At 41.9% G+C, this 15,952-nt stretch overlaps 1 protein-coding gene across 1 annotated transcript in view; it reads right to left on the reverse strand.

The window, feature by feature from the left end:
* Window positions 1–15,952, reverse strand: part of COL12A1 (collagen type XII alpha 1 chain) — a 154,305-nt gene that overhangs the window by 68,242 nt on the left and 70,111 nt on the right. Inside the window, 9 exon segments of the mRNA XM_089777144.1 lie at window positions 1,048–1,177; window positions 6,106–6,248; window positions 6,578–6,604; window positions 7,159–7,291; window positions 7,505–7,644; window positions 11,042–11,171; window positions 13,898–14,037; window positions 14,895–15,024; window positions 15,291–15,436. Of these exon segments, the coding sequence (XP_089633270.1) occupies window positions 1,048–1,177; window positions 6,106–6,248; window positions 6,578–6,604; window positions 7,159–7,291; window positions 7,505–7,644; window positions 11,042–11,171; window positions 13,898–14,037; window positions 14,895–15,024; window positions 15,291–15,436 (1,119 nt within the window).

Below are 15,952 nucleotides of genomic sequence, written 5' to 3' on the forward strand. Positions count from 1 at the left end.
TCCCCTCCCCGCATCAACTCTGTCCTCCCAACATTTTCAATCCCAGGAGATAAATTCTCCACAAAAGTGTGTGTGTAAGGAAGAAATGAGGGGATACATCGACCCTGTGCTTACAGGCATGTAAAGCTAGGTCAGGACAGCAGGGCAACAGTAAGGTATGTTACATCTCTTCCCATTAACAGCTGTGTTGCTCGATCCATAACTTCTAATTCCTTTGCCCAAATCCTAAAACCATCTTTTCCTCCTCCTGCCCCCACCTCTGCCCTTGCCCCCAAACTAGCCCTGCCCCCTTTTTCTCAATCTTAGTCTCCAAACTGCCCTTCCCCCATCTCTGCCCCAGCCCCCCAAGAACTACCCCATTCTTCCCTGCCACAGCTTGTCACCTCCTCTGCCCCAACTCTCACTGCATTAGCCCTCAAACTGTCCCTCATCCTTCACCCCACTAGACCCAAGAGAAGCAGTCCCCGACCTCCATTGCAGATGGAGGCAGACATGGCAAAGTCACATCTAAAGGGCACGAGACCCTCAAGAAATGAAACTCAGAAGCCCTAGAGGGTTCAGCAGAGCTGCTATGGACAAAGCAGAGGGTGTATCCCCTCTTCCATCCCAGGGAAGGAGCAAGAAGGGTGAAATATCAAAGCAAGCTCTCCCCAAGACAAGCTACACCCCTGTGGCCACCTCCAGGCACCTCCCACACTGAGGGAAGGCAGCTGCTCCTCATGCTGCTGTCACAACCCAGTAGAGGAGCTGTACTGGAGCATTTGTGCTCAGGAGCTCCCCAGCCACATCCTTCACTCTCCCTCTCAGGCAAATTCACTACAATTAACACATGGGATGAAGTAGCCTCCCTGTACCTTTGGGAGAGGAGATTTCAAGATTTTAAGCTGTGTAGTGGGGTCAAATTGAGGTGAATTATACTCAAAAAGGTCCAGACAATAAGACCCTCCTCACCAAAACTAATCAGTTTGTTGATCTCCAATACAAGGTATAAATGTGGTCTCACAGCCACTCACTAATGAAAACACCACAAAAAGTTCTTTCACTTACTGGTCTTGCCCCTGCCTGTCATTCGTCCTCCTTCTCCATCCGCATACATAGACGATACAGTAATAGTGTATGGCGTGTCTGGCTGCAGCTTCTGTAGCACTATACTGTTCTGCCTCCCACCTACCTGCATCTGGAGTCAAAAAAAGAAGAACTATTTAAATCACTTCTTTGCTAAACCTTATTGTTGTAGTAAAGGATATAAGTATTTGATACACAAAATAATCCTGTATAGATGATACGGTGATTGCTCCTGTCATGTTCTGAAAATTAACTAATAATGAAACAGTAATTACATTCAGGTCATTATGGCATGTTCATGAAGCCTGGTATAAAAAGGCTACAGTAATACAAAGCTAGCATTTGTAAAAGTAGGGATGTAAGCGACTAGTCAACTATTCAATAAGAAAAAGTTTATCAGATAGTAGACTAGTCCCTTGACTAGTCGCTCCTCTCTCCCTGCTTGCTGCCTCTATCAGAGGTAGTAAGGTGGTAAGCAAGAGCTGGTGCTGGGGGGAGTCGGCTTAAAAGCCAATTCCCCCCTGCACTGGCTTTCACGGAGGCTAGGAAGGCAGGGGGGTAGTGGGGACCTTGCGCAAGCCATGAATCAACTGATTCCCAGCTTGTGCCCAGTCCCAGACTTTGTGCCTCTGCTTTTTAAATGCACATTACATTTAAAAGGCAGAGCTGCAGCAGTGTTAACTCTCAGGACCAGGAGTGTTAGCTAGCCCCACTGTGGCTCCCTTGCTTATTGACCAGTCAATGGAAAATCCATCAACTAGTTGATTAGACTAAATTTAACATCCCTAGTTAAAAGATTTCCAAACTTGTACATAACAATTAAATTTCGACCATCAATCTTTTTAGTGCCAATGTAGAGACATCTCTTCCCACATGGGACCTGATCCATAGATCATTGAAGTCAATGGAAGTTTTTCCATTAACTTCAATGAGCTTTTCAGCAGGCTCGCCATACCCATATCTCAGGTATATTTCAATACTTTGTAGAAATAATTATATAATATGACATTCCAGCCTCATTTTCATTGCATGTAGATTCTAGAAATGTCCTAAAATATAATAAACCTTTTACTTCAATTATACTGAAAGGCTGTGTCTACACTGGCAAGATTTTGCGCAAGAACACTGATGTTCTACTGTATGAAATCAGTGCTTCTTGCACAGTCTAATGCTCCCACTCAGGGATAAGTCCTCTTGCACAAGTGTTCTTGCGCAAGAGGCCAGTGTAGACAGGTAACATCAATTTCTTGTGCAAGAAAGCCCGATGGCTAAAATGGCCATCGGAGCTTTCTTGCACAAGAGAGCGTCTATACTGGCACGGATGCTTTTGCGCAAAAGCAAATCTTTTGCGTAAAGGTACATGCCAGTATAGATGCTCTCTTGCGCAAATACTTTTAACGGAAAAACTTTTCAGTTAAAAGTATTTGCGCAAAATCATGCCAGTGTAGACGCATCCAGAGAGTGAACCATGTAATTATAGCTCTTGTCAGACCATAGCTAGGCAAAGTTTTTCAGTGAGCTGAGAATGGCACCACTTTAGCAGGCTCAATTTTCTTTCATTATGTGAAATCAGTGGTTTTATACATTGCTTAATGTAGCCTAACAATCTTCCTGTACAATTTGTACATTTTTTACAGTCTACTGAATTCACATGTTTATGCCACAGCAATTAGAATCTGTTGAGAACTCCCATAATGAATAAGCATTTAAACATCTGGACATTATACTGGAATCCAGATGTTTTTAACTAGTGCCCATCCACTGACTCATTCTAAATTTCAGGGTAATCTACAGTCTTTAGTGGAACCACCTGTAGCAAATGCTAATGAAACAAGACATCTAAATAATGGGTTTATATCCTCAATATTCATACGTAGTTATCATAGGCAGTACCCAGTAGGATTTTCACTAGTTCCTAGGTACCTGACTAACTCCCACTGCAAGTAAGGAGCCCGGGTGCTTTTGAAAATACCACTAGGCACCTATCTCCATCTTTCAGGCCACCTTTACAAATCTGGCCTGAAATCACTGGTATTGGTCCAATCCTAAGGTGCGCATTTAAACCACTTTACCCCTCCCCTGCTTCGGGCTGTTAGGCAACCAACCAGACTTTGAAAGAAACCTAGAGCCTCTTTCTGAAAATCTGGCTTTTAAAGTTTTAGAAGAGGCACTGATATAATCCAACAGTACCCACAGTTTAATCAAATAGCCACAACAGAAAGGTAGTCGAGCAATGATTCATGTGGGTGATAATCATTAACAAATACGGATTTTGTTGATCAATGTACTTAAATCCAGAAAATATATATTATATAATATAAATGTGAGGTTTGGAAAGGAACACTTGGGATATTGCCAGACCAATGGCACTCAACATTTTTCTTCTGTGGAACACTCTACACTCCAGTGTAGGGGTATGTCTACACTGCACGGGTATTTCAAAATAAGATATTCCAGAATAATTATTCCAAAATAGCTTATTTAGAAATAGCACGTCTACACTGCAAGGAAGCCTCAAAATCAGTCCGAGGCAGGCTTCCCTAATGTAGATGTGCTATCTTGATTTAGAGCCCCAGGAGGCACTGGGGAGGAATAATGTAGAATGGCCCTGGTTAGGGACTATTTCAAAATAGCAGCAGTGAAACATCTACCCATGCCTTATTGTGAAATAGCAATTTCAGAATAGGCGTTATTCCTTGTAGAACGAGGTTTACAGATTTCAGAATAAGCTGTCTGTTATTCTGAAATTATTTTGAAATAATTGAATGGCTGTGTAGACGCTCACATTGTTATTTCGCAATAATGCTAGTTATCTCAAAATAACAGTGCAGTATAGATGCATTCTAGGAGGCCTCCTCATGGACAATCTCTTCTCCCAGTTCCCTACACCTTTGTTCTCTAAATGGATAAAAATATTCGATCTAGTTCATTCCCTGCATCACTGGAAGACAGAGTATTCATAGATTTTTACAGAATGCCTCATGTCCTGTCTCACTTGAAAACCACCAATTATAGATCACAGTGTCTCGTAGCCAATCATTCCCTGTTTAATTGAGCATATGATAGTTCTCTATTGTTCACTGACTTTTTACTATAGCTGCATTGACTGTTGAAAACAGACCCCCTTTTTGTTAATTCCTCACAGATATTTCTAGGCCTTTCCAACATATGCTGCTGCTTATTGACACTGGTTTGGATTTTTAAAGAATCATTTCAGCTTGAATATATTCTGTTCATAGAAAAGTAAACTTGGATGTGAAAACATCCAATGAATTCTAAAGTAAATATTGTCTTGATATGCTTGAGAACATGTAGGCTCTCTGATTATTGTGCCAAAATTGGCGGCTTTTTTCTAAACACTTTGAATCCAGTGATTATCACCACAACAGTCTCATATTACAGAATAGGGACATTAGCCACCATATATATGTTATACATAATGCACACCATATCAATATGTATTATGCATCACATTAACATTATACAAATTATAATATATATGTATGTTAATACAACCTTATGCTAAGTTTCATTTGGTTCACTTTTGCCCACGTATGTCAAGAGTTACTTTGCAAAGCTAAATGTGGGGCTTGCCATAAACCCTGCCAAAAATCAAGATACATGATAATTCTAAACTGGTTCTAGGTAGGGATGACTTCATGGTCCAACCAGCTTGCTCAAATACAAGAGATAAGGAGTATGCTGTGGTATCAGAAAAGCAAGGTAAAAAGCTAGTTTGTGAATTTTAGACTTGGGTGACTTAGAATGTTTTTAATTTGAGAACAGGTCTACTGTAAGTACAGCTAGCTTGGGGGAGCGTTTTGGGAGTGCCTTATGCACACAATGCCAGAAACAGCTTTCCGGAGACTAGTAACATAGGGTATGTCTACACTACCCTCCTAGTTCGAACTAGGAGGGTAATGTAGGCATACCGCACTTGCTAATGAAGCCCGGGATTTGAATTTCACGAGGAGTAACGGTAGTTCGGAATAGGCACCCTAGTCCGAACTACCTAGTTCGAGCCCCGTGTAGCCGCGCTACACGGGGTTCGAAGCAGCGGGGATTTAAAAATGGCGGCTCCCCGCTTATGCTAATGAAGCCCGGGAAATTCAAATCCCGGGCTTCATTAGCAAGTGCGGTATGCCTACATTACCCCGCTAGTTCGAACTAGCGGGGTAGTGTAGACATACCCATAGTAATTCTTTCCTGTTCTGTTCCTGATTTTAGCAATAAAACTGGCTACAACCACAAGTACAGACAACCAACTGGACATGCTATTGATCATCATGGTTTGTTTTTATTAGTAGTTAACATTTCAGGTAAATTGCATAACTGGGAGAGAGTCTGGATCAATGATTGTCCAACTATACTCTGTGGACCACTAGTGGTCTACAGAGCACTAGCTGGTGGTCCATGGGAAGCTGGTCACATGGTGCTGACTATCCTCGTTGTTCACAGATGCTAAATCACGTTAAAATAAGTAAATTACCTTCAATGCTTTCCTTATATTATTTTCTCATGTAAACAGCAGCTGCAGTTACCAAAGAGATCTTACTCATTCACTACTAGAGGATGGTCCACAATATCTTCAATTTCTTGTCATGACACAGTCCCTCTCTTAGCATGTGAACAACACAGTGAAAAATCTCAGACAAGCCTTGGATTGGTCGCAGTTCTCCAGAGCTTGTATTCCGATATTCTATTTCATTGGTACATATTTAATATGGAAACTATAACTAGTTTTACTTTATTCTCTGACCTGTACAGATAACGGAATGCAGGGGAATCTCCGGAAAATGGACTTTACACATGGGCACTTTTTTCCCTCCAATAAAAAACATAATAGCTTGGAAATGTTATATTTAATACACAAATATGCATATTTATTTTAAACACAAAGCTTCATCTAAAAATGTCCCTGATTAATTTTGGTACTGCTCTGAATTGAAACTAAATTGTTCTGACACACTAAACGCAAGACTGACGTTGTCAAAATGGTTTTTCATTATCTAATAACTACAGTCTTTAAAAATTAGTTACCGATTGTTCAACGCCATCCCCAGTTGTGGGCTGGTAAGTGATCCTGTATCTCTGCACTCGGCCAATGGCTGGATCCCACTTTACAGTCAGGCTATTGGAAGTCGCATTGTATACCTGAAGGTTTCGTGGGCCACTCTTCGGTGCTGATGTGAAGTTATTGAAGCACAGGGTAAGCACAAGGTTCAAATACTGGGCCAAATTCTGTACTCAGACGTGTGCTGAGATGCCAATGGCTTCACTGAGCCAGGCAAGTGCAGAATTTGGCCCAGAGTTTTCATAATACAACCAAGAAGAGAATTTAACTGGAAAGTTTGTAAAATAATAAAACCTGTTAACAATATGTTTAATATAATTCTAAATATAAAAGTATATTTATTGAACAAGCTGATATCATTATCATCAATACACCATTCAGTTTTAAATGGGAATTATGACTTCTATAATTAACATATCTGTGAATTCAGGTTCTTACCTGGTGTTGTTGTAATTATTTCCGGTACTAGGAAAAAGCACAAGCATTTATGAAAAATATTGCACACGTGCCTTTAATTCTAATTTAATAGCTAATAATAATAATAATAGGCTACATATACACTGCAGGATTCTTGCGCCAGAACTGTTTTACACAAGAGTTCTTGCACAAAAGGTCTTGCACAAGAGGGCATCCACACTGCCATGTGCTTTGGTGCAAGATATGTGCTTTTGTGCAATAACGTCCATGGCAGTGTGGATGCTCTCTTGCACAAGAAAGCTCTGATGGCCATTTGAGCCATAGGGATTTCTTGCGCAAGAAACCCTATTGACTGTCCACACTGTCCTCTTGTGTAAGAGCTCTTGCGCAAGAGGGCTTATTCCTAATGGGGAGAGGAATAACTCTTGCACAAGAAGCCTTCTGTTCCGACGCTTTATTGTAAATTTACTTGCGCAAGAACGTGCGTGCAGTGTTGTCGCTCTGCAAGTTTTTGCGCAAGAACGGCCATTCTTGTGCAAGAAGCCTGTAGTGTAGATGTAGCCTAAATGTATATTATCCCTTTTAGGGAACTGACTACTTACATGTCCGTTCTCTGCCAATCAGTTCATTACTTTCAGATTCATCAGGATAGATGGCAGTAACAGAGACATCATATAATGTGTCTGGGTTCAGATTTTCAAAAACCAGAGTATTTTCATCACCATTCAGGATGGTCTGAGGTGAAGGGAAAGAAAGGAGATAACAGAGCATTTTTCTTTACAAAAGTGACATTTTAGTTGGCTGCAAGTGTTGGAGAAGATCCAAAAGACTCTCCACGTGGAATTCCCATTGAAGGGTTTCCAAGACTGAGACCATTTACTAATTTAATTTCAAATAAAAAGTACTGCTCTTAGAGCATACTAAAGACTATTGACTATTCATTCCTACCTCCATCTTTTCTGTTCCACCATATGGTCCCCAGGTGATTCTATACAGAGCCACATCTGGAGCACCATGATCCCAAGTGCCTCTGAAACTTTGCTTTGTTACTTCTGTGAGTCTGAGATTGACTGGTGCTGGTACAGGTACTGTGATAAACAAAGGAAACATTCTTCTCAAAACAAACAAACAAACAAACAAACAAACAAACAAACAAACAACCTATACACTAATTTCCAACTACTTTAAAAATAAATTGTATCGTTACTTAGCACTTATAGGGTATGTCTACACTACCCCGCTAGTTCGAACTAGCAGGGGTAATGTAGTCATCCGCAGTTGCAAATGAAGCCCGGGATTTGAATTTCCCGGGCTTCATTTGCATGAAGCCGGCCGGCGCCATTTTTAAATGCCGGCTAGTTCGAACCCCGTGCCGCGCGGCTACACGCGGCACGGAGTAGCTAGTTCAGATTAGGCTTCTAATCCGAACTAGGTGTACTCCTCGTTCCACCTAATCCGAACTAGCTACTCCGAAGCCTAATCCGAACTAGCTACTCCGTGCCGCGTGTAGCCGCGCGGCACGGGATTCGAACTAGCCGGCATTTAAAAATGGCGCCGACCAGCTTCATGCAAATGAAGCCCGGGAAATTCAAATCCCGGGCTTCATTTGCAACTGCGGATGACTACATTACCCCTGCTAGTTCAAACTAGCGGGGTAGTGTAGACATACCCATACAGAGCAATTTGTCTTTCATGTGGTCAGGTCCTTAGCTGATATAAACTGGTACAGCTGCACTGATTTCAGTACAACTACACTGATTCATAAATGCTGAAGCTCATGCACACTGATTCCCGGAAGATATAGTTATGACCATCAAGTCTGATCTCCTCAATAAATGATTTTTAGAACATGGAATTCCTGCATTGAGCCCAATAATCTTGTGGCTAAACTAGAACATATCTCTTTAGGGGGAAATGACATCTTGATTTAAGGGAAATGATTTAAAGTGATTGAGAACCCTTGGTAAGATGGGGGGGCGGGAGGAGGGTTCTGTCACTTAAACATTTGCGAGATTAAAAAACCTTTCAGTATCAGATTTCTTTTTCCTGTCTAGGGTCCAAGTATTTTATAAAAAGGCATAGAGCTATCCCCATTTTACAGATAAGAAAACTGAGACAGAGTTGGTTATGCAAATTTATCCGTGACAAAACTGAAAACAGAAACCACACATTCTGATTCCTAATGCTATGCCTTATCCATTAGATAGCGTCAGGCATTATACAGATCCCAGAGGGCCGCATTCTGCCCTTTAAGGGTATGTCTACACTACAACACTAATTCGAACTAACTTAATTCGAATTAGTTAATTCGAACTAAGCTAATTCGAACTAGTGCATCTAGACCTAAAAACTAGTTCGAATTAGCATTTTGCTAATTCAAACTAGCATGTCCACATTGAGTGGACCCTGAACCGAGGTTAAGGATGGCCGGAAGCAGTGCCGGCAGGGCATCAGATTAGGACTTAGAGCATGGAGCTGCTGCCTCAGGCTAGCCGAGGGCTGTGCTTAAAGGGACCCAACCCCCACCCCGGACAGACAGTTCTCAGGGGATCCCTGCTCGCTTGTCTAACTCAATGAGGGACAGCAAAGCAGTCCTGGCTTGGAGTGCCCTGAATGCCCACACTCGGCACATCACAGGACTCGGCCATCAGCCCGGCTGCACTTGCCGCAGGCTGCCATCCGGAGGGAGGGGTCAATCGGGCGGCTGCAGGAGAGCTTCCACCCCGAGAAGCCCGCAGAGCCACCCCAGTCCTCCCCATCGGGGGCTCGTCCCCCATTCCTCCCTCACCTCCTTCCACTTACCTCTCCCTAGCCCCCCTTGCTGATGTACAAAATAAAGAACACGTGTGTTCAAAAATAGAAACTCTCTTTATTGAACAAAACTCGGGGAGACAGGGAAAAGGAGGTGGGAGAGGGGAAGAGAGAGGCTGGGAGTGGGGAGGAGGAAACCTGGGAGGAGGGAGCTGGAAGGGGGAAGCCAGGGGAAGAAGAAGGAGGGGAAGTATCAAACTATGCTACGCCATATCTTCAGTACTGTGTACAGATGTGATCTCCTCACCCCAGAAAAGATATTTTGGCCTTGGAAAAGGGTCAGAAAAGGGCAACTAAAATGATCAGGGGTTTGGAAGAGGTCCCATATGAAGAGAGGCTAAAGAGACTGGGACTTTTCAGCTTAGAAAAGAGGAGACTGAGGGGGGATATGATAGAGGTCTATAAAAGCATGAGTGGTGTGGAGAGGGTGCATAAAGAAAAGTTCTTCATTAGTTCCCATAACAGAAGGACTAGAGGACACCAAATGAAATTAATGGGTAGCAGGCTTCAAACTAATAACAGAAAGTTCTTCTTCACAAAGCAAATAGTCAACCTGTGGAACTCCTTGCTGCAGGAGGCTGTGAAGGCTACAACTAGAACAGAGTTTAAAGGCACGTGAGATCAAGTCATGGAGGTTGGGTCCATGGAGTGGTATTAGCCAGGGGGTAGAAATGGTGTCCCTGGCCTCTGTTTGTGCAAGGCTGGAGATGGATGGCACGAGACAAATGGCTTGGTCATTGTCTTCGGTCCATCCTCTCTGGGGTAGCTGGTGCTGGCCACTGTCGGCAGACAGGCTACTGGGCTAGATGGACCTTTGGTCTGACCCAGTACAGCCATTCTAAGCTCAGAGCTCAGGGTCGGGGTCTCACTCAACCACCTTGATTTTCATGCAAACCTGCTCCTGGGTGGCCAGGCTGGCAGCTATCCTGCCCTAGACAGCCACTTTCCTGTGCCTAGTGAGGAGGTCGTGAACGTTGGAGGCTTCCCCCCAAACCTTGATGAGGTCCACGATGTCCGCACTAGACCAAGCGGGCACCCGCCTCTTGCAGCCCTGGACAGGCTCCTGAGAGCCCCCAGCCTGGTCCCGGGAAGAGGCGGAGGGCTGGGTGTCAGTGGGTGGCTGGCTCGTGCAGTGCCAGGTGCAGGGTCTGCTGGCTGGGTGCTGGCAGGCTTGCACCTGGCACGGGCACCGTAGCCAGCCCGTGCCCCTTTAAGGGTTCTGGGGCCGGGAGGGGGGAAGACGAGTTTCCCTGGTGGTGCCTAGAGTGGCCACCAGGGCAAACTGGGGAGGGCTAGCCTCCCACTAGTTCGAATTAAGTGGCTACACAGCCCTTAATTCGAACTAGGCATTAGTCCTCGTAGAATGAGGTTTACCTAGTTCGAATTAAGCGCTCCGCTAGTTCGAATTAAGTTCGAACTAGTGGTTTGCCTGTGTAGCACCTATGAAAGTTAATTCGAACTAATGGCTGTTAGTTCGAATTAACTTCATAGTGTAGACGTACCCTAAGTGTCCTACTTAACAATAAGAGTTTAGAATCCCCATGTTAAGGCTAGTAAATGGATTAAATTATATTGCTGCCTAAATTTTATAATAAAATTCAGCACATCCTGTTTAATCGTAACATAAGGAAACATATTTAATAGCAGAGTAAAGTAAATATTCTCACAACTTACAGGTGCTCTCTTGAACACCCACTGGTGCAGATTCACCTTCGTCATATACAGCAACAAGTTGCAAATCATACAGAGTTTGTGAGAGAAGACTAGAAAGAACTGTGCTTGTTTTTGATTTATCAACTTCCACCTAGAAGCAAAAATAAAGGCAGCAGAATTATAAATTGACACATAGTTGAGTTTCTGTCCCTTTAACTGCACATTAGCATATTGTAATCATTGCTACAACAAAAAAAGACCAAGATATTCTGGGATAATTTTGCACTCCTTTGGGGGGTTTAATAAGTTCCTACATTATTGCTCCTGGACTTGAACTCTGGGTGCAAATGGGAGTAGTCATACCTCTGACTACCTGATTTAGGTACAAAACAACTAGTCTGAGCACCAAGTATTGTAACTGGCACCTAGGATTCCCTTCACATCACCAGAATACACAAGGAGCTGAAAGAGGTAATATCGGCGCCATTAGCAATTATGTTAAAAAATCATGGAAGATGGGAGAGATGTTAGAGGACTGGAAAAGGGTGAATACAGGCAGTCCCCGGGTTACATACAAGATAGGGACTGTAGGTTTCTTCTTAAGTTGAATTTGTATGTAAGTCGGAACTGGTACATATTGTAGGGGAAACTCTAGCCAAACATTTCTCCAGAGCTCAGTTTTATTCTCCCACACCTCACTTCCCTCAGTCCTTTATTCTCAAGCTGAGGTGTCTGCTGAGAAAAGCCGCTCCGAGTCTCCCTGGTCTGCTGGGGGGGGGGGGGGGGGCGCTAACTTCGCATCTCCCTGGTCTGCTGGGGGGAAGCAGCTAGTGCGGGGTTGCCTCACCCCGTTTGTAAGTAAGGATCCGATGTAAGTCGGATCCATGTAACCCGGGGACTGCCTGTATAATGACAACCTATAAAAAGGAGAATAAGGACAACCTGAGGAATTACAGACTAGTCAGCATAGATAATGGAGCAAAAATAAGCAATTAACTTGCAAACACCTAGAACATAATAGAGCAAATCAAGAGCAAATCATGTTAAACCAACATAATAGCTTTCTTTGTCTAGGTAACAAGCTTATGAATGGAGGTAGTAGATATAGTAAATCTTGACTTTAGAAAGGTTTTTGATACAGTCTCACATGACCTTCTCATAAACAAACTAGAGAGATACAACCTGTATGTAATTACTATAAGATGGGTGAATAACTGGTTGAAAAGTATTTATCAGTAGTTCTCATTCAAGCTGGAATGGCATATCCAGTGAGGTCCTCCAGGGTTCAGTTCTAAGGCCAGTTCTGAACAATATCTGCACCTAATGATTTAGATAATGGCATGAGAGAATACAGTAATAAAGTTTGTGAATGATACCAAGCTGGAAAGGATTGTAAGTGCTATGGAAAATAGCACCAAAATTCAAAATTATCTGGGTAAACTGGAGAAATGGCCTGAAGAAAACAGGATGAAATTAAATATGGACAAATGCAAAGTATTCCACATAGGAGGGATCAATCAGTTGCACACATACAAAATGGGAAATGACAGCCTAGGAAGGAGTACTGCAGAAAGGGATCTGGGACATCAAAGTGGATCATAAGCTAAGTATGAGTCAACAGTGTAGCACTATCTCAACAAAAACCAATATCGTTCTTAGATATAGTAGCAGGAAGGTCGTGAGCAAGAAACAAGAAGTAGTTCTTCCACTCTACTTCATGTTGATTAGAGTATTGTAGAGTATTGTGTGCAATTCTAGGCCATGTATTTCAGGAAAGATGGGCACAAATTGGAGGAGGTCCAGAGAAGAGCAACAAAAATGATTAAAAGTCTAGAAAAAAAATGTGGGAAGATTGAAAAAATTAGGTTTGTTGAGTCTTTAGAAAAGAGAACTGAGGGAGAGGATATTATAATCATTTTCAAGTACATAAAAGGTTGGTATAAGAAGGAGGGAGAAAAATTGATCCTATAACTTCTGAGAGTAGGACAAGAAGCTATAGGCTTAAACTGCAGCAAGGCTAATTTAAGTTGGTCATTAGGAAAAAATTTGTCAGGCTGGTTAAGCACTGGAATAAACTTCCTAGAAAGGTTATGGAATTTCCATCATTGGAGATTTTTCAAGAGTTAGATAAACACCCTTCAGGGATTTCTAAATTATATTTATTCCTGTCTAGAGCACAGGGCACTGGACTAGAAGACCTCTTGAGCTTTCTTCCAGTTCTACAATTCTGTGATTACACATGTACAAAAATGCAAATGTAAATGCAAATTGCACATGCAAAAAAGAGTCTCAGCCCTTTTGACCATATAACTTTATTGTCAGGTTTCAAGAAACAACTAAGTAATTAGACTAAGTTATAGTCCCCAGCACAAATATGCACAACCTATGTACCTCTTAACCCAAATGGCTCTAGAGGTGCAACTGTATGCTGTGCCTCCTGGAAAAACAACATATGTAGCTGCAGTCTAGGCCCACGGGGACAAAAATGGCATTAAGCCACTTCTGTACCCTCTTGACTTTCAGCTGTTCCAAAGGTGGTGTAGCCACACTTAGGAGGCCTGAAGGATTAGATAAGTTACCTCATCCCATATTTGGTTGTTTTTGGGCAGCAGGGTCACACACAGTCGCCAAGCTAGCTGCACAGGAATTTTCCTTTGGCCTGCTCAGGGGCTTTTCCAGTCCCTTTGTGGAACCAAGAGGAGCAGAGAGAATTCCAACTGAAGCTTGTAAAGCTCCCAAGATGTCAGTACCTTTTTAATGATATTGCAGCTGCCAAGAACTGACGTTCTGTGTTTTCACTAGCTGTTTTTAATACTACATGTAGGCTTCTTACAGTAAAACAACCTTCAATTACTTGCTAAAATGCTTTCCACCTACCTCTTTTGGTTCGTCTCCCAAAGTTGTTTTGTATCTCAATATATATTTGCGGACTTTTCCGGGGGCCGTATCCCAAATGACATTCATGCTGCTATGAGTAATGTCTCTAACCCTTAAGCTTTTGGCTCCAGCTAAAGGTACTGTAAAGTAAGAACAATAATTTACAAACTACTATTCTCAAGAAGCAATTAAGGTTCCCAAAGTGGAAAAGAAACTCCTTTCACATTTTTTAAGCCAAAAATTTATCAAAGGGAATTCCTGTTTTGGCCATCGGATTAGTCAGTTCAGCAAATTATCCTGCCACTATAGCAACAGAAGTCGTGCACTCTGTTCACGTTGGTGATTTCCAACTTGCTCAATATTGGCTGAAAAAGGGCCAGAGCACCTTCTTATAAACATAATTTCAATGCTAGTCAAAGGAGGTTGCCTTAATTAGAAAGTCAAGGTAATGCCTTTTAAAATAAACACCATTTCAAATTTGTATATTGTTTTTAAGTAAGTCTTTTAGTGTTCAAATCCTGGTTGCTATATTTAGGTGAACAGTTCCACTGAACTCAATGGTGTGAGTAAAGCAAGTAGAATTTGGCCCTTTGTAGCTATAAGTAACAGTCCAATTTTTCTTTTACCTTTAGCCTTTAATTATTAAAATATTAATTATTTTTTAAAACAGGCATAAGAAGGCTCTCAATAAAATAAATTCACTGTAATCTGCTGTTTGTAATCTGCTAGCCAAAATGCCCTTTCCTTTATCAAGCTTCAAGCAGTTTGGAGGGGAAGCAATATTAATCTTTTTTAATAAGTTCATTTTCAATTAAATTGCCTTTATGACCCTTCAAAATCAAGGCAATGATGAAAATCCTATGCCTAGAGACAAAAATCTACAGAAAGTGACAAAATAAATACCCCTTTTCTCCCACCCACCCACCCCTCACTCTGGCTAAACTAGTATGTCACTTAAATATCAACAAAACACTGCAAGAATTCAAGAAGCCCTTACATGTTACTTCCTGTGTGGTGAGAGGGTCGCTGCTGAGATCGCCAAACTCTGCATGAATCGTTAAAGCGTATGCGGTATTGGGGATGAGGTCTACCAGCTGCACATCATTCACTGATGACCCAACACGCATCTGCATGTCAATGTGTTGAAAAATGAAAAGAGAGCAGAAAGAGAAAAGCAAACAATGATTTAATGAAAAGATAACTTTGTTTCTAAGATGCTACAGTTACAACTTCCGGACTGATATCATTGTATATAAGACTCCAGTCAATGCTCTGCACTTCATAAATATATGCCAGAGTTTTCTTACTATTATGGGATGCCCTTGCAAATCTAACAGTTTTTTGTGAGGACCGAGAAGAGAGACAAGGTACAAGTACAAGTAACTTTGCATACCTCTTTTTCTACAGCTGGTATTGTGGCATTGAGAGGTTCATATAATAACCGGTAACCACTAGCTCCATTGACGGGTTCCCATCTGACTCTCATAGAAGTTGATCCTATGTCATAAGCATTCAGGCTTCTGATTGCAGTGATTGGCACTGTGAAAAATATGAAATTATTCATTTTATTCAATCATGTCTTATTATTTTTCTGCCTATTCCACTGCCTTATAGCATTCCATATCCTCTAGCAGTACTCGTAGAGAATAGGTCTCTTGAGACTAAGGAGGTATATGGTTAGTGAAATCAGGAATCTACAAATTCTGTCATTGTAAATGATGATTAACTTAAAGAATCAGTAACAGCCATATATTTTTTAATATGTCCAGAGATTTTATGTCACACACTAACTTTCAAAATCTTAACATTCCCTTCCTAAAGGACAAAGCTTCATTTTGAAGTTAATATTCTTAAATATTCTAAAATTCAACCTTAACTTATATTAAATGTTGATTAAGGCAACAGTTTGTATTTATTTTCTTTACTCTGTTAGGGTATGTCTACACTACCCTCCTAGTTCGAACTAGGAGGGTAATGTAGGCATACCGCACTTGCAAATGAAGCCCGGGATTTGAATTTCCCGGGCTTCATTTGCATAAGCGGGGAGCCGCCATT

The sequence above is a fragment of the Pelodiscus sinensis genome, chromosome 3 (assembly GCF_052426305.1).
Source record: "Pelodiscus sinensis isolate ZL-2025 chromosome 3, ASM5242630v1, whole genome shotgun sequence".
NCBI classification, from domain to species: Eukaryota; Metazoa; Chordata; order Testudines; family Trionychidae; genus Pelodiscus; species Pelodiscus sinensis.